The following is a 19,992-nucleotide window of genomic DNA, read 5'->3' as shown; positions in this document are numbered from 1 at the left end:
CAGTTGCATTCATGAGAGCAAAACTATATAATAGCTCTTATGGGTGTGAAGATTTTAATAGGATTCAAAAACTAAACTGACAAGCCAGTTTGTGAAAATCATGCAGTTTTCTCTGCTTTCATTGATTGCATTTTCTGGGAAGTGGTACACTCAGATTAACCCTTTGTTTTCTCCCTTTCTTCCTGCTTTGAAGACGGGTGTATAGGCAGATGTAAACTACTGTAACTCCAACAAGTTACAAAAAACTCCAACAGTCAGAGCAAAGATCCATCCATTCAAATCCTGAAAGTCAAGTGCTCCTGAGACACCAGAAGTTGTAGGCTTGGAAGAATTTGGAGGCTTAGTACTTGAAGTTGGTGGACAAGGTGGCTCTTTAAGGCATTTTGGAACTGGAGGTTTCCATGTATTATCAGCATCACAGACAATCATGTCGTTTCCGTGAAGGACAAAGCCCTGGTTGCATTTAAACATGACCTTTGCTTTGTAGGCATATTTCTTTTGAAATCCTGAAGTTTGTTGTCCATTTTCAACGACTGGAAATGGACATTTGACCACTTTACACTGAGGAGGCTCACTGCTCCATGCTCTATTGCCAGAGCAATAAATTTGTTTCTCTCCAACAAGAGAAAATTGATCTGGTCCAGATGTTTGATCACAACTGTAAGTTACTATTTCATGATATTCAAATACCTCCTTGTCACTTGAGGAATATGTTCCATTTTTTATTTTTGGAGGTGGTTCACACAAAATCTTTTCACATAGCGGGGGATCAGAGCTCCAATATACATTTGATCCACTGCGCAGACATTTTAGAATGCTTCTACCAATTAAATAAAAACCCTCATTACAAACAAATTGAATTTGCGAACCAACCTCAAAGCTTCCATTTAGGAGTTTTACTTGGCCATTTACAGGGTCACTTTGTGTTGGACATGGCTTTCGACTTTTGTACTTGAATAGTGTTGTGCAAGAATCCTTTGAAAGAGGTGTCCATACGCCATTTGCAGCACATGTGGTAATGATGGTTGAAGAAGCCCGTTGCTGGTATCCTGGTTTACACACATAGAGTACTCGTTCCCCAACATTGTAATGGGGTCTAGGACTGCCAACGAGATCCATAGTTTCATGTCTTGGTGGCTCACTGCAGGCATCACAGATTGTAGACAGCAGGGCCACCAGAAGGATCCCAAGGTAGCACTGGGCAGGAAAGAGACTCTGGTGGTGTTGGAGAGGCGCCGTGTGCAGCGGAGAAGATGTCATTTTACCCCCTTAGATGAACAGGAAAACTGAGAACTAGCAGGGAAGGGCAGTCCTACGGAGTTGGTTATCACACGCAATAATCCCCAAACTCATCCTGTGTCAAAGGCCTTGAGACAGGTAGGCGTAGCCTGGCCGCACCCAGGTAGATTTTGGGAGATTCATATTCGGGTCACTTGACTAAAACCACCCTACTGAATCCTGTTCACAAGAATCCTGTCTTACTGCCCAGGATTTCCTACTGTTTTCTTAGAGTCCTGGATGAGGAGTTACCAGGCTTTTCACGCGGATTTGTCTTAAAACAAACCCTCAGACAAATAGTTGTGTGCAAGGAGTTTGTTGAGAAGATCCCAAAATGGTCAAGTGAGGAATTAGAAAATGAGATAGAGCAGGAAGAAAAGCCAATAAAATATGCTTTAATATGGGGGTTATTCTCATGAACAGCAGGGGCTGAGACCCAGTGTGGATTCTTTAAGAAACCACGAAAAATGCACTCGGGGTCAGCCTGCAGAGGGTAGTAACCCCAGGTGCTGATGTATTTATTAGGATCTGCTTTCTTTGAGCACAGGTCCAGGTTGATTAACTCCCTTGTGCCTCCCGAAAATGCATCCTTGTCTTTGATCATGATGGTAAGATGGGACCCTGTGGGTGCAAAGTTGGCAGTGGCTGAAAATGATATGTTTCCCCTACCAAAGCATCAGCAGCATCTACCCCACTGGTTTACCATGTCTCTATTTCAGTATATGGTTCTTAAGGTTCCGTGCTCCCTTCCATCTAGGAGGTATATAGGTATTAGAGATAAATTACTCCTTTAAAGCTTTTTCCAATCTCTGTGTTATAGATTTCTTAAGCAACCAAAGCATGGGGACATTCTACCTTGAAGGTCAGATGGAATGTTTATTTTTCCTTGGTAAGAAAAAAATAATGAAGCAGAAACAAACTTGAAATGTGGAAGAAAAATGTGTTACCATAGCAGACTCACTCTGAGGGTGACCTAATTGACTTAGTGTTTTGGCTCATAGCTTTAAAAATTCCTTTTTTTTTCCACCCCAAATTGAAGTTGTCTGATGTCAGTACTAATTTCTTTATATAGCATTTCTTTCATTTTAGAGTTCTTCCTCATCCTACTGGTAATAAATCAGCCTACAAACATTTTTGACCTTTCCTGTGCCCTATCTTTATTTCTTCTTAGCTAAGAATTTTTAAAAAAAGAAAGAAAAGAGAAAGTAGTTTATACTTCTTCTCAAAGTAGTTAAGTGCGCACATACGCACACAAACACACAGCAGGGTGTAGTGGTGTACACCTGTAATCCTAACACTCAGGAGACTGAAGCAGTAGGATCATGAGTTTGAGGCCAGCCTGGGCTACAAAGCAAGTTCAAAACTAGCTTAAGTTGCGTAGTGAGATCTTATCTCAAAAACAGAAACCAAACAAACCAAAATTCTGGCTTCTACCTCTTATCACTTCACCAAGAATGTTCTCATATTCATCACATACACATTACCAAATTTAATCAGCACTTTTTGTTTTTATTCTATTTGAGTCTACTAATAGCTGTCCAGAGATCAAGACTATTGTATGCTACACAATGAACACCTCTCCTAGTACAATTACAGAGCTTAAGTTAAAAATGGAGGTTGTCCTCTCCCAAGCCAGCCATATCCTCTTATGGTGCACAACTTTGCTCCTATTTTCTGGTTGAGTCACATCACTGTCTAGCTAGTGCCTAGGCAAAGACATTGCAGTCATTTCAGTCAATTCTCTATCCCTTATTTTCTATATTGAATCAGTCTATTTCAAGAATTCGTCAGTACTCTGAGATTTATTATTAGCTACTTTTGCCCATCTCCAGCTTTACTGAGGTATAATTTATAAATAAAAATTATATATAGTTACAGTGTACATTGTGTTTTGATATATATTGTGAAATGATTGGTACAATCATGTCGTTTTTCACCTTATACATTTACTATTTTTTGTTTTGTGGTGAGACCATTTTTTATTTACTTTCACCAAATTTGTAGGATGGTTAAGTACAGTCACCATGTTCTACAATAGTTCTCCAGGACTTATTCATCCTGTGTAACTGAAACTTGTAGCACCATTTAACTAACATCTCCTCAGTACCTTCCCTCCCAGGCTTCATGGCCACCGTTTTACTCTCTGTTCTATGAGTTTGACTTTTCAGATGCCACATACAACATCATGCAGTGTTTGTCTTTCTGTGTCTGACTTGTTTCACTTACCATTGTCACTAATGAATTTCTTTTATAATTGTCTTTAAGGTTGACTACATTTCAACCTTGATTAAAGTGGAAACACACACATATATACATATGCATATATATATAATATTTTCTTTATCCATTCATATATCAGTGGGTACTTAGGTTTATTACATACCTATTCAGTGCCATGAATAATTCTTCAATGTATTTTGGTCTTTTTTTAATATTTGAAAACCCTCCATACTGTTTTCCATCATGGTATGTCAACTTACCTTCCCAATAACAGAGTATAAAAGTTTCCTTTGCTATATTTCCTTCCTTGTTATCTTTCACCATTTGATAGTAGCTGTTCTGACAAGTGTGAGGTGATATCTCAATGTGGTTTTGATTTCCATTTCTCTCATGATAAGGATGTGCAGAATTTTTTACATACTTCTTGGTCAATTTACTTATATGTCTTCTTTTGAGAAATGTTTATTCAGTTCTTTTGCTCATTTTCTGATCAGGTTATTTCTTCTTTTGTTATTTAGTTGTTTAAGTTCCTTATATATTTTGAATATTAATCCTTTTTTAAAGATGTATGGTTTTTAGATTCTCTAATTTCTATTCTCCCATAATTGTCTCTTTACTATGTTTATTGCTTTCTTACATATTCAGAATATTTTTTAGTTTAATGTAATCCTCTTTATCTATTTTTGTTTTTCTTGTTCATGTTTTTGGGATTATAGGCAAAAATCAATTTTTATTAAATCTATAAATTGTTTTAAATAACAAGGACATTTAAACAATATCATTTTCTAATCCGTACATCCTCTTGCCTACTTCAATTTCTTTAATTAACAATTTATACAATTTATGTCTGTGTGCTTCACCTCCTTTGTAAAATTTGTGCTTCTATGTTTTATACCATTGTTAAATAGGATATGTTCTCTTAAATGTTTTGTCAGGTAGTTTAATTTTGGCATGTAGAAATAGTTCATTCTTTTAAAGTTGTATGTCACATTAAGTGTGCCTGTTGAGCCATTCTTACATTCCAGTAATAAATCCCACGTGATCATAGTGTATGTTCCTTTCAATGTGTGGTCAAATATGGCTTACTTGTATTCTTTTGAGAATTTTTGCATCTATATTAATCAGGGCATATTGGCCTACATTTTTTTCTTGTAATTTGTTTGTCTACTTTTAGTCCCAGGGATATGCTAGATTCATAAAAGGTGTATGAAAATATTTCCTCCTCTTTAATTTTTTGTAATACTGTGAGAAAGAGTGATATTAGTCCTTAAATATTTATTGAAATTAACTTCTCTATGTTTTCCTCAAGTAACTTCATTGATACAGACCTTACATTTAAATCTTAACCTACGTTGAGTTGATTTTTCTATATGAGATAGGAGGTCTAGTTTCTTTATTCTGCGTATAGATAGATTTCCAATTTTCCCACCATATTTATTGAAAATGCTGTCCTTTTCCCAGTAGTTCTTAGTTCTATGTAAAAAATCAATTAGATATAGATGTGTGGGTTTTCTTCTAGGTTCTCCATGTGTTGGTTTTTATCTACAATACCAGGCTGTTTTTATTACTGCAGCTTTGGGGTAGACTTTGGAGTCAGGCAGTGTAATGTCTCCTGATTTGTTGTTTTTGCTTAAGACATTTTGGTTATCTGGGTTTTTGTGGTTCCATATCAATTTTAGAACTGTTTTTTCTAGTTCTGTGAAGAATGTTATTGGTATTTTGATGGAAATTGCATTGAATCTATAAATTTCCTTGAGTAATATGATCAAATGAACAATATTGATTCTATGAGTCCCTGAAAAAAGGATGACTTTTGACTTTTTTGTGTCCTCTTTAATTTTCTTCGTCAGTGTTTTATAATTTATCCTGTAGAGATCTTTAACATCTTTGTAGATATTTTGTAGCTATTGCATATGGGATTATTATCTCTTCAGATAATTTTTTATTGACAAATAGCAATTCTACTGATTTTTGTAGTTTGATTTTGAAACCTATAAATGTGCTGAATTCATTTGTTTGTTCCCACAGGTTTTTTTTTTTTTTTTTGCTGGACTTTTGGGGATTTTCTATATATAAGACCATATCATTTACAAAGAGTGACATTTTGATCTTTTCTTTTCTAATTGGATGCCCTTTATTTATATTTCTTAATTATTGCTCTGGCTAGAACTTCTAGAACTAGGTGGAATAAGTGATGAAAGTGGATATCCTTGCCATTCAATATAGTGTTAGCTATTGGCTTATTATAAACATCCTTTATTATGCTGAGCTATGCTCCTTCTATACTTAATTTGTTCAGCATTTTTATCATGAAGAAATGTTGATTTTTAATATATGCCTTTTCTCTACCTATTGAGACAATCATGTTTTGTCCTTCATTCAGTTATTTTGGTGCATCAAATTTATTGAGTTGCATATACTGAACCATTTTTGCAAACATGAGATGAATCCTACTGGATCATTGAGGTATATTTTATTTTTGTGGTACTGGGGATTAAACTCAGGGCCTCACACTTGCTAAGCAGGTGCTCTACCACTCGGGCCACTCCCTTTATTGCTTTAGCTGCTTTTACATAGGGGTTTTGCTTTTTAATTCTTTTCTTTTTGCTCAGAGTTAGCCTTAGATTGTGGTGATCTTCTCACGAAGCTGAAATTAAATGGTGCAACACCATGCCTCGCTTGTTGGTTGAAATGAGATCTCACTAATAGTTAACCTGGGCTAACCTTGAATCACAATCCTTCTGATCTCTGCCACCTGAGTAGCTAGGACTACAAGTGTATGCCACCTGGATATTATGCCAGATGGTAATAATCTTTTTAATGTGCTGTTGGATTTGGTTTGCTAGCATTTTGTTGATGATTTATGCATCTATGTTCAAGGATATTGGTCTGCAGGGTTTTCTTGCATCTGGTTTTGGTGTGAGGATAATGCTGGCCTCCTATAATGTGTTGGAAAAATTCCTTCATCTTCTATTTCTTAGAGTAATTTATGGAGAACTGGTATTATTTCTTTTTAACTATTTGACATAACTCAGAAGTGAAGCTATCTGGTCCTTGACTTTTCTCTCATGGAGGCATTGCATTACTGATTCAATCTGGTTTCTCATTATTGGTCTGTTCAGGTTCTCTATTCCTTTATGATTCAGTCTTTGTAAATGTACGTGTCTAGGAATTTGTCTATTTTCTCTAGGTTATCAAATTTGTTGTCATATAGTTGTTTGTAACAATCTCTAATAATCTTAAATTTCTGTCATGTCAGTTGTAAAATCTGTCTTTTCACATCTTATTTAACTCTTCTCCTTCTAGCTAAGGATTGGCTTATTTTATCTTTTTAAAACACCAACTCTTTGCTTCATTGATCTTTTGTATTGTTTTCTTACTCTCCATTTCATTTATTTCTGCTCTGATTTCTATTACTTCTTTCCATCAACTAATTTGGGGTTAGATTTTTTCTTGTTTTCCTAAAATGCTTTAGGACATTGGAATCAGAAAGGATTTTTTGGACAAGATCCAATGACAAAAAGAAATATAGATAAATAAGATCACATGAAACTAAAAAGCTCCTGCACAGAAACCAGAGAAATCAAAGAATACAGAGAAAATATAAAAAGAGAGAGAAAAAAATTTGCAAACAATACATTTGACAAGGGATTGATATTCAAATATATAAGGAACTCCAAAAAATCAGTAGCAAAAAAAAAAAAAAAAACAAGAAAGAAAAAGAAGAGAAAATACCCCAGTTAAAAAATGGGCAATAGAGCTAAGTAGACATTTTTTAAAGGAAAATGGCAAACAGATATATGTACATTCAAAAATGCTCATCACAAAATACAAGTCAAAATAACAAAGAATATTAACTCACCCAACTAAAATTACTATCCTCAAAAAAAGTCAAAATAACAAGTGACAGTTAGGCTGTAGGGAAAAGTGAGACTTATATGTTCTTGGTGGGAATGTAAGCTAGTATAGTTATTACGGAAAACAATAAGAAGGTTCTTCAAAAAAATTTTAGAAAATAGAACTGCCATATGATCCAGTAATCCTACTAGTGTGTATATAGTCAAAGATAATGAAGTTGGTAAATCAAAGAGACCTCTGAATACCCATGTTCATTTCAGTACTACTGAGAATAGTCAGGAAATGGAAACAACAACTGATTAATGATGCATAAAGAAAATGTAGTGCACATATGCCCTGGAATGCTATTTAGCCATTAAATTAATGAAATGCTGTCATTTGTGACAACATGGATGGAACTGGAAATCATTATGCTAAGTAAAATAAGGTAGGGACTGGGAATGTAGTTCAGTGTAGAGTGCCTGCCTTGTATGCATAAGGCTCTGGGTTCAATCTCCAATCCCCAGCAGGAGACAGAGAAGAGAGAGAGAGAGAGAGAGAGAGAGAGAGAGAGAGAGAGAGAGAGAGAAGAGGGGAGGGGAGGGGAGGGGAGGGGAGAGGAGAGGAGAGGAAAGAAAGAGAGAAAAGAATGTAGAAACAAGAAGACATATATACAACCTCACTCATATATACAACCTGAAATAGTTGATCTCATGGAAATAGTAAAGTTATAATTACCAAGGCTATGGGGCAGGGGGTGATGGGAACATGGTCCCTTTCATGTATCCAGTAAAAAAAAAATTAAAAGAATATATATATACATAGTAGAATTTGGCAATGAAGTCATTATTTCTTGGGCTTTTCTTTGATGACAGACTTTTTCATACCATTCAATCTCCCTACATGTTATTTACATATTCAACTTTCTATTTCTTTAGAATTCAATCTTGTAAGGTTGCAGGTGTTGAGGAGTATATACATTTCTTCTAGGTTATTTAATTCTTGTCACTCATAATAGCCTCTTACGATCCTTCGTATTTCTGAATATCAGTAATAATATTTTTTCCATTTCTAATTTTATTTGAATTCTCTCTTTTTCTACACTGTAGCTTTCTTCCCACTTCTTTTTTGTATAGATGTTACAATTTACATCCTTTTATATTGTGTGTTCATTATCAAATTATTGTCGAAATCTTTGTTTAACTACATTTATTTCAACTTTTATGCCAAAGTTACAAGTTATTTTTTGTTATTGTTATAGTTTTAGAATATTCTGAATTTAGTACTTTAATATGTGTTCAAGTTGAAGTTGTTAGTTAATGTAATTTCTTTTTTTTTCAGTGGCACTAGGGTTTGAAGTCAGGGGTTTGCACTTGGTAGGCAACCACTCTACCACTTCAGCCACGCCTCTGGCCTAGTTAGTGTCATTTTATTTCAAATCGAAGAAATCCTTTTACTATTTTTTCTAGGGCAGGTCTAGTAGAGATGAACACCCTCAGCATTTCATTTGGCCTGATATTGAGGCAGGACTGTATTTGCAGTGACTAGCCTGGAGCCTGTGTCCACAGGGCCAGCCTGATACTGGGTGGGTCTGAAGCCTATGCCTACAGAGGTCAGCCTGCAGCCAAGGCCACAGGGGCTGCCCTTGCACCAGGATCCACTGGAGTATGTCTGGTGCCAGGGTCCAAAGCAAAGTTTAGTGCTCACTTCACTCTCCTTTCCTTATAGAGAAGCTGCATCTCTCTGCTCTGAGTTGCCCAGGCTCAGGGGAGATGTGTTATACCTAATACCAAATTGTTCTTCCTACCCTGTTCAGTGCTTTTTATTTTTGTGCTCAAAAGGTTGTAATCTTTCTTCTGGTTCCTTAGCTCTGGTGATGGTATATTCCTAAGTGGATAATCATTCAAATTGCTGTTTCTGCAAGAGGATGAGAGCTGGAAACTTCTGTTCCACTAGGGTCTTAATCCATCTTGTGCTGCTGAATACAATACCACATTAAGTAATTGATACTAAACAGAAATTTATAGGCTCCCAGTTCTGTAAACTGGGAAATCCACTATGAAATTCCTGACACCTGGGGAGGGACTCCTGCATTATAACATGGTAGAAGGCATCCCAGGGTAGAAGGGGAAAGAGAGGGTGAGAGAGACAAAAAGTGCTGAATACTTTTGTAAAGAACACACTGCTGGGATAATGAACCCATTCTTGCAATAATGGCATTAATCTGTTCACCACAGCAGAGCACTCAGGGCCTCACCACCTCTTAAAGGTCCCACTTCTTAATTCTATTACAATGTCAATTAAATTTAAACATGAGTTTGGGAGGGGAAAATATTCAAACCAGAGCAACCTTATTCTTCTATCTTCAGTTACTAGCCTCTTTTTCTTTTATTTTTAATTGCTTCTGACATGGTCAGTAATTATACCAACAGTATCTTATTATAGGAGTCTCTCAAAGTTACTGATACTGCCTTATGAAAATGTGGTTAGAGCCAGGCACCAGTGGCTCACGGCTATAATCCTAGCTACTTGTGAAGATGAGATCAGGAGGATTGCAGTTCAAGGCTAGCCCAGGATAAAACTTCATGAGACCCTGTCTCAATCAATAGCTAGGTGTGGTGGGCTGTGCCTGTCATCCCAAACTACATGAGTGGCTGAGATAGGGAAGATTGCAATTCTATGCCAGCCTGGGCAAAAAAAGTTTGTGAGACACCATCTGAATGAAAAAAGTTTGGCATGTTAGTGTGTGCTTGCCATTCCAGCAATGGTGGGAAGCATAAAATAGAAAGATTTTGGTACAGGCTGGACTGGGCCAAGATGATATCCTGTCTCCAAATTAACCAGAGCAAACAAGGCTAGTGAATAGTGCTCTATGCTGTAGAGCACCTGCTTAGCAAGCATGAGGCCCTGAGTTAAAACACCAGTATCACTAAAAAAAAAAAAAAAAAAAAAAAAAAAAAAAAAAAAAAAAAGAGCTGTTACTTGCATTCACATATTTGCAATTAAAACAATGGAGATTCAAAATGAAATATACCACAAAAGATGATGTCTGTTTTCCAGGACTCTGGAGATGTCATAGGTGCTGGTTCTACTATTGTCACTGTTTGCTGCTGCTGCCCATTACTTTGATTGCATATCTGGTGTTTTATAAGCAAAGTATCTCAAGTTATTATTCCCCTTCAAGCTTTTCCATGACTACTTATTTGTTTAATCAGACCCTTGCAGACTTATGATAACCTATTTTTCAAACAAGCCCAGATGCAGCTAAATCCTCAGGCAGATCTGCAGCTTAATGTTGGACTTCTGCTACATTCTTTTTCCTGTAAATATTTGGGATTTTTAAAAGTGATGTAAATGGTAATTCCAGTGTGGAATGATAGAGTTATGGAAAGTTCTTTACTTGGGCCAATGCAACTCTTCTGTGGTAAACGTACAGATATGAAGGCAGGTTGTAGATGTGAACCTTTCTTGTGATATACCAGGGCCAAAGAAGAAAATCACTCCCTGCTATTGTCTTAAACGCCTCTCACAATAGCCAATGACTGATTATTTCTGGAGGTCAGAGTCTTTTGGGATCCTACTTGGAGTTGCAACATGTGTAAAAGATACTTTACATGTCTTTCATCTTATGCCTATGAGATGATTTAGTAGATCAGGCTAGTGTGTCAATCATTCTTTTCCAATTCTCTACCATAAATGCTAGAGTTTTCTGAGGGATCAGACATGTTGTTTTCAAAGGCCTAAATTATCAAACTCTTCTCTTCACCTGCATACTTACCATGTGGTATGAGATTGCAGTCCCTAGTAGTTATCTTGGTGGATTCATTCTACAGAATGTTAGACTTAGTACTTGTGCAGAGCCCCCAAATATATCACTTTATCTTGGACATAGCTGTCCAGAACTGGCACTGATCATCGTTTTGCCATCTCCTAAGGTGTCATGGCCAGACGTGATCCCCACCTGTCTTTTCCAAACTTTAATTGCTCTTAGAAAAAAAATACTTAAAGTTCTCCAAAAGTATCTTGTCCTTTTACTTCTCTATGATATGATACAACATTTAATTCTCTATGATATGATACAACAATTAATTCCTATTCACAGAGCAACTTTGTCCTCTGTTTAGTTTCTAATCATTCTTCAAAACTCAGTAGAAGTATCATAGCCTACAAGAGGTTTGACAGTTCTCCAGGTTTGATATGATTGAGAGGACCCAATTTTCTACCTTGCTCTTCCCTTTTAAACAAGTCCCTCCTAACTGTTGTCACGTGGTTTTGTTATTATCTTTTTCTCTCTTTTTCTTTTTTTTTTTTAGACTCTTTTAAATTGAAGGCCTTAGGAGGAAAATGCATGTTATCATGTATTTTCAGTGTTCATATGCTGTCTTGGAAATAGCATGTAGGTAATGTATTTTGAATAAGTGCCTGATAGATGAAATGAACAAGCAAGGTGTAAATAGGTGGAGAGGCATAAAATCATGCAAAGGAAGTGAAAAAATTTTCTCCCCCTCACTTGTACTCCACTTTTCATTTTGAGGAGAGTGAGGTGCATCTTGTAGCTGTCAGGGTTTTTCTGAGATCACAGGAAGTATATGATGAGACAAGTTTGGAATTCTCAGGCATTGCTGAGATGAATTTGTATTTAGTTAGAGTGGTGAAAACTATTTAGTGGTCTATAGTTGCCCCTCCCTTAGATTGTGAAAAACTACTAGGTTACTTATTTATTCTCAGGAAACTTCTTAGAACAATGCCAAATATCTAATATGTTGATGCCTTAATAATTTTGTTTCATTTTATGTTTTCTTAGGGTCACCAATTATTTCCCATTAGTGGCTGATTGCCTAATAACATTTTCTTTATGAAATATTGCATGACATAGAAGTAGTAAAGAAAAAATTGAACTGAATTTGTATGAAAATAGACTAAATTCCATTTGTCTCAAGGTTATTTAGAAAATCCAATATTGTTTTTCTTCCAACATAATTTTCTCATAGCACATAGTTTATTAGTAAAAATGCAAACTAGTGCTATAGACTATATCATTCAGTTGGTAAAAGTCTTTATCTCTATTAAGTAAATGTGGTTTTAAAGCCTTTATTAGAAGCAGGATTTCCCATGGTCATATTTGATCTAACAGTCACATTACTAAAAAAACTTAAAAATTCTCCAATCATAAAAAATAGTTTTACATGGTAATATTATCCAAAAGGATATAAACAACTTTATACTAATTCATAAATGTAGTATAGTGTTTTACAACCTCTGCTGCTAAAATTCAATTATTGAATTTTTAATAAAAAGCACATCATCAGTAAAGGGAAAAATGGTTTAAGGCAAAAAAAAAAAAAAAAAAAAAACCCGTGAAAGAACACCATAAACATTTGAAACCATTAAACTGTAAACATTCAAAGCTTGTAAATAGGGCTTTACAGGAAGTCAATTTGGCTTCTTACACTTGTTTTTAGAATAAGGGCATGCAATGCTATCTGTAATCATAAAAAAGAAATATTTGAAATTGCATCTACTTTAAATTGGAGTAATTTATGTTATTATCACATTAAATTGAAAATGAAGCATGATAAATTCCGAAGGTAATATACAGATAATTTCCGATTTATAGATTAGTTCATTATGCTTCTAAAGTTGCTAAAGTTTATTGAATGAGATTTTGGGAATGCAATACTTAAAGTGCTGGTTGGATTCCCAGTCCAGCAATGGAAACTACCACATCCAAGGGAAATAGAGCAATAAATATTTCACCATTTCACCGGGAATGTGCATCAGGCTTTTTGGTTGGAATTTCTTGTTTTGTTGCAGTGGGAATGACAATTACCAATTCCCTTTTCTAGCTATTGTGACCATACAATTTTAATTTTTTGAGTTGGTTCTGATAGTGTAATATTGAGGGGTGATCACTCTATACTGTGAAATTCATAATAAGGTAGTGATCATGCTTGCTCAATGTCCTAGCACAGTGCTCAGAGTACAACCAAGAACAAGAAAGACATTATCCCTGACCCCATAGAACTTTCTGTATAATGAAAGGGGCACATAATTAACATATGATACGAATTTTTTACCATTAAAACAAGTATTTACAAAGAGAAAGGACAGGATACTAGACAAGCAGATAAGGAAGAACTTAATATTGTTATAATTTAGACAGAAAAGTGATATCCATGAATAAGTAGAAACAACAGGAAGAATAGGAGTTATCTATACCAACAGATGGGAGACAGGGAGACTACACCACAGAAGACCCTGAAGTAGAAGGTTTGGTATTTGAGCAGAATAAGAGATTTGGCCAAGGTTACTGGGTTACAGACAAGTAACAACTGGAAAGGGAATCAAGGGGAACATGGTACAGGTGTTGAAATGCTCTACTAATGATCCTGGATTGTATATATGAAGGGTGATGGAAAGTAACTGAAAGGATTTAGCAGGGGAGTGTCCTGATTGAATTCATAACTGATGCCAATAAATGCTGTATTGACTTGTCAGGATGAAAGCAACAGTGGAGTCTAAAGGTAGTTGTGACCAGAGTGTAGGGGATGCATGTTCATTGATTCCTTCAATCCCTCAGGAATGCTACACAACAGCAATTTCTGGCATTGGTGACACCTAACAAGTACATTGGTTGAAGGCTTTTAAATAGCTGCCAGCCATGGCTGTCTTCATTTTCTTTGAGACCAAAGACGTCCAGCATTCTAGTTTAACCACATGATTAAGCAGGATGAGCAAAAACTCCAATTTTCCCAGAATAGAGGGATTCTAGGCATGTAGAACTTTTAGAGCTAAAATCATAACAGTGACAGACAAACCAGGTTGGTTAGTCACCATATTGATAAATAAGGCTCATTTTTTATAGCATTTCTGCCTATTCTTCATCTAGCCTATTGTAAAGTCCTAATGATAGGAAATACTATTTCTCATAACAGTCTATTCTATCATTTCATTTATTTAAAATTTATTTTTTGTTAATTATAAAATTAATACAGATGTGAATATTTTTAGGAAGTAGAGATAAATGAAAACAATTTGCAATCAACTATATTTCATTTTTTCATGTCTGATCATCTCTGACTTTTGGCATTAAAAAATCATTTTGGGGACTGAAATTTATTTCCCTATAGGTGTAACACATTGGTCTTAATTTACTTTTCAACTGCATGGAACAAATATCTCTGAAAATGTCTTCCTTCAAGTATTTGACTATAGGGTTGTTGCTCTGATCCTCCTAAGATGAAGGAATCTCCCCTAGGAGCTTCAATCTTGCAGAACATGGCATAAATAATTTTTTCTTTTACAAAGGAATATATATGTCTATGCATACATGCATTAATATAGTATGCACATATATAGTTCATGTAAAATAATTTCTATGATTTAAGATAAATAAAAAGATAGTTTATTCTGAGCCAAATATGAGTGGCTAAGCCCAGAAACATAGATTCAAGTTACTCTGAAAGAGTGGCATTGACAGGGTTACAGGAACTTTTATACTACAGAAAAAGTCTTAAGTCAATACATTTGATAAGTACACTGAAGGAGGCATGAGGCAGCTGGGCTACAGCTATACAGAGAAATCTTTACTACAGGTGTTATATTGTGATTATACAGCATTCTTTGTTTTAGAGTTTGTAGAGACTAGAAGTTTATAAAGCATAGCAATACATTCCAAGAGTTTTATCTAATACTCATAATGATTCTGTGAATGATACAGAAGTTGAAAGTAGGTGGCTATTAAAGGGACTAAACTAGCCCAGGACAGTTTTGACTATGGATTTAGAACACTGCATCTCTTCACAATCATGATGTGTTAGTCAGCCAAGTTCAAACAGTCTGTAAGATCTTTAATACAGCTGCAGCCTCTTTAGAGAACATCAGGTCACAATATATATCCAAATTTGTTCTTCTTAATCATCTTTAAAAATAGCAATGTAGCATACAAATATACATATTTTAATGAGAGTACCTAATCCTTTTAAAAGTATTAAAATTTTTTGAAAGGGCATGGAAGGGTGAATATAGTGCAAATACTGTGTATACATGTATATAATAGGAAAAATGAGATCTGTTGAAACTATTCCAGGGATGGGGGTAGAAGGGGATAAAGGAGAATGATAGAAGGGGTCAATTCAAGTATGATTTATTTGATATATTGTAAGAACTTTTGTAAATGCTACAATGTACCCCCATCCAGCACAATAAAAAATAAAGCTTTAATCTATTGCCAAATTTATATTTTACTTTTCCTTTTAATTGCCAGAAAACATTACAGTTGTTTTCAAGATATTTTGAAGGACTGTGAATCTACAGTTTATAATTATGTGGTGATACACTGAAGTAGTGCACCAGAGGTGGTGTTTATAATTTCTCTCCCTATTAAAAGAGACCAAATGTGGTAGTTTCTGGATTTCAGAGTAATCATAAATTTTTTAAAAAGCTTATTCAAATGAAAACACTTCTGACACTACATGACCAATAAATTTCAACTTTGAAAACAGATATTTAAGGCACACAATGAGATATTATGTAGAAAGGGCTGAAATGAATGACAAGAGTTACACGGGTAGGGTTCTTAGCATAATGTGAAGTCAGAAGTGTAATAGCCAACCTCATGTTGTGTGGAACCTGACTCCTTGTCTTTGTTCTCCTTCCTACAGGTATCTTGCCTCATATCTTCTTAGTATTTTGAACAGGGGAAAACAAGGACTAGTTAAGTCTTCTACTTTTCAGTAGCTCAAGCAGTATGTCTTGAACAGAATAGATTAGGGCTATTGGCTAAAATTAAGATTTATAGGCTGGGGACATTGTTCAAGTGGTAGAATACCTTTCTAGAGGTTGATGTTTGCAACTTTGACTGTGGCATATAGGCTAGCTGTTTTTAAGGGTAAGGATGCAAGGGAAGGTAGAGATGGGGGTGACAAGAGTCATCCAGAGAATTTCGTTAATATTAATCTCAATGGCTTGCTTAATCTAGGCTCTCTATCAGCAATACCTTCCCCCCACTCACCACTAGACACATACAGTTTTCATATACCTTTGGGTGGAGAAGAAAGGTGTAATTTAAAAAGTTCCCTAGTCAATTCTGACATGAACTCTCAGCCCAGAATTGAGAACATTGCTCTATGCAAATACATATTATTATGGACTTGGAAAAAAAACATAAAACATTGGCTGAAAATAAGTTTCAGATCATGAAAAGAGTATGATTAGTCCAGGAAGTTTGCATTTTTATAGTCAGATTTTTTTCTTTTGTCATTTTGATCTACTTATGGGCAATACTATTATAGTTGTAAAGTTAGAAACTCTCTAAATACACATTAAATGTCAATATTTAAAAATAAATCACCTATCCTTTTCTCAGGTTCTTACACTCTGCTAAAGAGAAATTTCCATATTCTAGCTCACAACTAGTCCACTGAGAGGCCAGAGTTTGTAACTATGAGGTATTTCTGCAACTTCTACCACTGATAGGGACTTGGTAACACTGATCCTACATTTCTAGCTTTTTGGATTGTGTTTCTCAGAGGTCTTTATAACTTCTGAATAACATTTAAAACTCTGAGTTTACTCTGTCTACATACAAATATTACCTTGCCTCAGAAGTACAGGTGTCTTTAGCCTCAGTGTGGGCCAGAAGTACTTCCCATTCATCGCTCTTAGCTTCTCATTGATATAAGCCTCTGAAAGTGCCTGAGGTTCAGATGGTCACAGCTTCAAAGCTATCGTATCCATTTCACCCAGTGTTCATTATTCCTACTCAAAATGCACATGAGCTATTTCTCACAGTCACTATTTCTTTTGCTGCAGGTCATTTACCTATTCATTCCTTTATTTTATTAGCAACAGTCTCAACACTATTCTCTGACTGCTGATAGAATCCTTCTTTTTTTTCTTAAGTGGAATCTAGTAACTCATTCCCCATAGCAATCCCAACTGGAGCAGCTCACATGGCCTCCTTGAACTCATGGCCTGGACCTTAGCGGTAAGAATAGTGCCTTCTTAGCTTCCCAATGCGTTGCCCCTTCTCATTACGATGTAAATGTTTCTTCTTTGACATTCATGCTATCAGAGCATCCATCCTATACCTTAGCTTGTTTGTCATGGCCACTTGGTGAATGTGGGCATCCAGCTCATAGTCTCTACCTTAATTCATGCCCTTGAACTTTTATAAGGGCCAAGTTTTGCCTCATCCAATGAATACTTTTCAGTGTTTATTTATTTAACATACTTAAACTATGTACCCTAACCAATGACTGGGTTGTAGCAGAAGAAATAGTGACTGTAAGAAACAGTTCATGTGCATTTTGAGTAGGAATAATGAACACTGGGTGAAATGGCCTCTCTCCTTGGCTTCATCCAAGGGGCAGCAATGTAGCGACTGATTTTTATTGAGGTAGAGCCTATCATGCCACTTTGTAGCCATAGAGGAATTATCTGTAAAATAAAAGATTTTTATTAAAAGTTTTTAGGATTTTAATAAATATTTTATCCTTTTAAGTATGTGAGTGTGCAGGGCATGTATTTTAACCACATTTTAAAGGAAGGAAAATGGGGCACAAAGAGAGTAAGTAGCTTTCCTTAATATAGAAAAAGGTGACAGAGCCAAGACTAGCTTCTGGATACCACTGTGCCAAGATGTGTTAACATAAATGCCCTCATAGGTGGATTTTAAAAAATCCTTATTTATGTTTGTGCCTCAATAAAATATGATAGAAGTGACTGTTAAAGTAGATTATCTTGCAACTGAATATTGTTTTAGAGCTCATTTAAATGAACATAGATTCAGTGACATTACTTTCCATCTGCAATTTCTATGTGTTTTGATATGAAAGAATTACCCCATGAAACTTGCAATTAAAAGAAAGCAGAATAATAATTTTTATGTAACCTCTGTAGCAGAAGAATCTTAATGGTGGGTAATAAAATGTTGAAATGAGATATATTTTAATTAGGTAATAATATCAAGCTTTGTTTATTAACTACTCTGAAGGTTCTAATGAGCTGTGAATTTCTGAGGGCTCTTTGGCAAGGAAATGAGAACATTTAACAATTTTCCAAACTAATCTCATTATGGAGAAGTCATTCTTGCACATGCTTATTTAAAAATGAAGGAGAAATGGAAAACTCCTCTGATTCCTTATGAAACAGTGTGAATAAAACTTCTTTTATTGTTTTATATTCCTGAAAAATGTTATTTGTATACCTAAAAAGTAACAGGCAACTTTCCTACCCTGGTATGAACATAATCAAACCAAATCATTTTAGCAAAATTGTGTTTCAAACTCTGAGTTTGAGATCACACCATATTTTTTTCTGTTTTTTTATGAGAGATGCAGTACAGTTCAGCAATCCTCCCCTACACTGGCAGGAAGCTGTGGTGATAGCTTGTCCATCACTCCTAGCTCCAAGAAAGAGAACTCTGGATGCTCAAGCAGGAGGGGAGGAACACTAGCAGCTGCAGAGCTAATCAGAGAAGGAGCATGATTTTGACCCAATTGGATCTGGGCTCTAAGTGTATGGCCTTTAAGCTATAGAGATCAAAATTAGGTTCATTTTATTACATTTTATTGCTATTTTCTTATTGAAATTAATTATCTAGCCTGTTCTCAGGGTAAATATATAATCTTTTGTAAGATGGGAAATTTCCCAAAATTCTGAAAGGTAAATAAATACTTTTGCATTTTCCTGTCATGTGGGCTGTTGAAATAACCTGTGTAAAGGTATTTTTTAAAATAAAAATTTTCCTCCTGAATTATTGCAGACAGGCACAGAAATAAAGAAAAAACACATTTCTAGGTTATTCTTTTAGGTGAGTGTTTATGTCTGAATAAATTTTACAAAAATGAATTTCCTTACTCCTATTGCTTCCAAGTTTAAGATCTTTTTTTCTCCTGGCAGCAATACAAGTAATTTTGTTAGAAATAAAAACAGTGATTTAACTGGTAATCTTAGACGAATGATCTCACAATAATAAGATATATACATCAAAATAATATTTATGATGCTCATGATTCAGATACTTTATAAGGTCAAGCTGGATTTAACCTTTGTACTTATTCTGCCAAAATGTAATTCTTTAATCAAAATGTAGTTCTTTAATTCTCTAGTCTTCAACATCTCATGCATATATCATTTACTTAAAAGGAGTTTAAACTAATACAGCTTGCAATGTTCTGCTAATATTTTATCTTTAGAAAATCATCAGAAAACAGACTTCTTTTGGAATATTTCTATGGAAATAACTTCCAGCATCATAGAAGAAAACATGCAGCTAAATTTATCATAAGTGCACTTAATGTTAACTAACAACCCGAGGGACAAGTTTATCCTGAATTTTAATTTTGCTTCAAGCTGTAGTGGCAGCCTTATTGGATAAACTTACCTGTTAGCACAGCTTTTCTTATTGGAATGCACAATTTAGATTATGTTGAAAGATATTACTTTTCTATTTTCTTTTCACTGGTATAGCTGTTAGGAGTCTGTTTTTACTGAATCAAAATTTTAAGAATCTGAGATAGAATAAAGAGATTTCTAACTCTATAAGCAAGCTGTTCTTCATGATGTATCAGTCAATTAACTCTCAAAGGGATAGCAACCAAATACTACACCTACATTATGTGCCCCAGATACTATACACTAATGTTAAATAGT

At 35.2% G+C, this 19,992-nt stretch overlaps 1 protein-coding gene across 1 annotated transcript; it reads right to left on the bottom strand.

Moving 5' to 3' along the window:
• Positions 1-216: 216 nt before the first annotated feature.
• On the bottom strand, positions 217-1,260 carry LOC109679858 (membrane cofactor protein-like). The gene has a single exon (XM_020154930.1). It carries the CDS (start codon positions 1,258-1,260, stop codon positions 217-219), a length of 1,044 nt encoding a protein of 347 aa, XP_020010519.1.
• Between the last annotated feature and the right edge of the window lie 18,732 nt (positions 1,261-19,992).

This window comes from Castor canadensis, chromosome 1 (assembly GCF_047511655.1).
Source record: "Castor canadensis chromosome 1, mCasCan1.hap1v2, whole genome shotgun sequence".
Lineage (NCBI taxonomy): Eukaryota > Metazoa > Chordata > Mammalia > Rodentia > Castoridae > Castor > Castor canadensis.
Note: the sequence above shows the minus strand (reverse complement) of the source record. Positions and strands in the feature narration are given on the sequence as shown.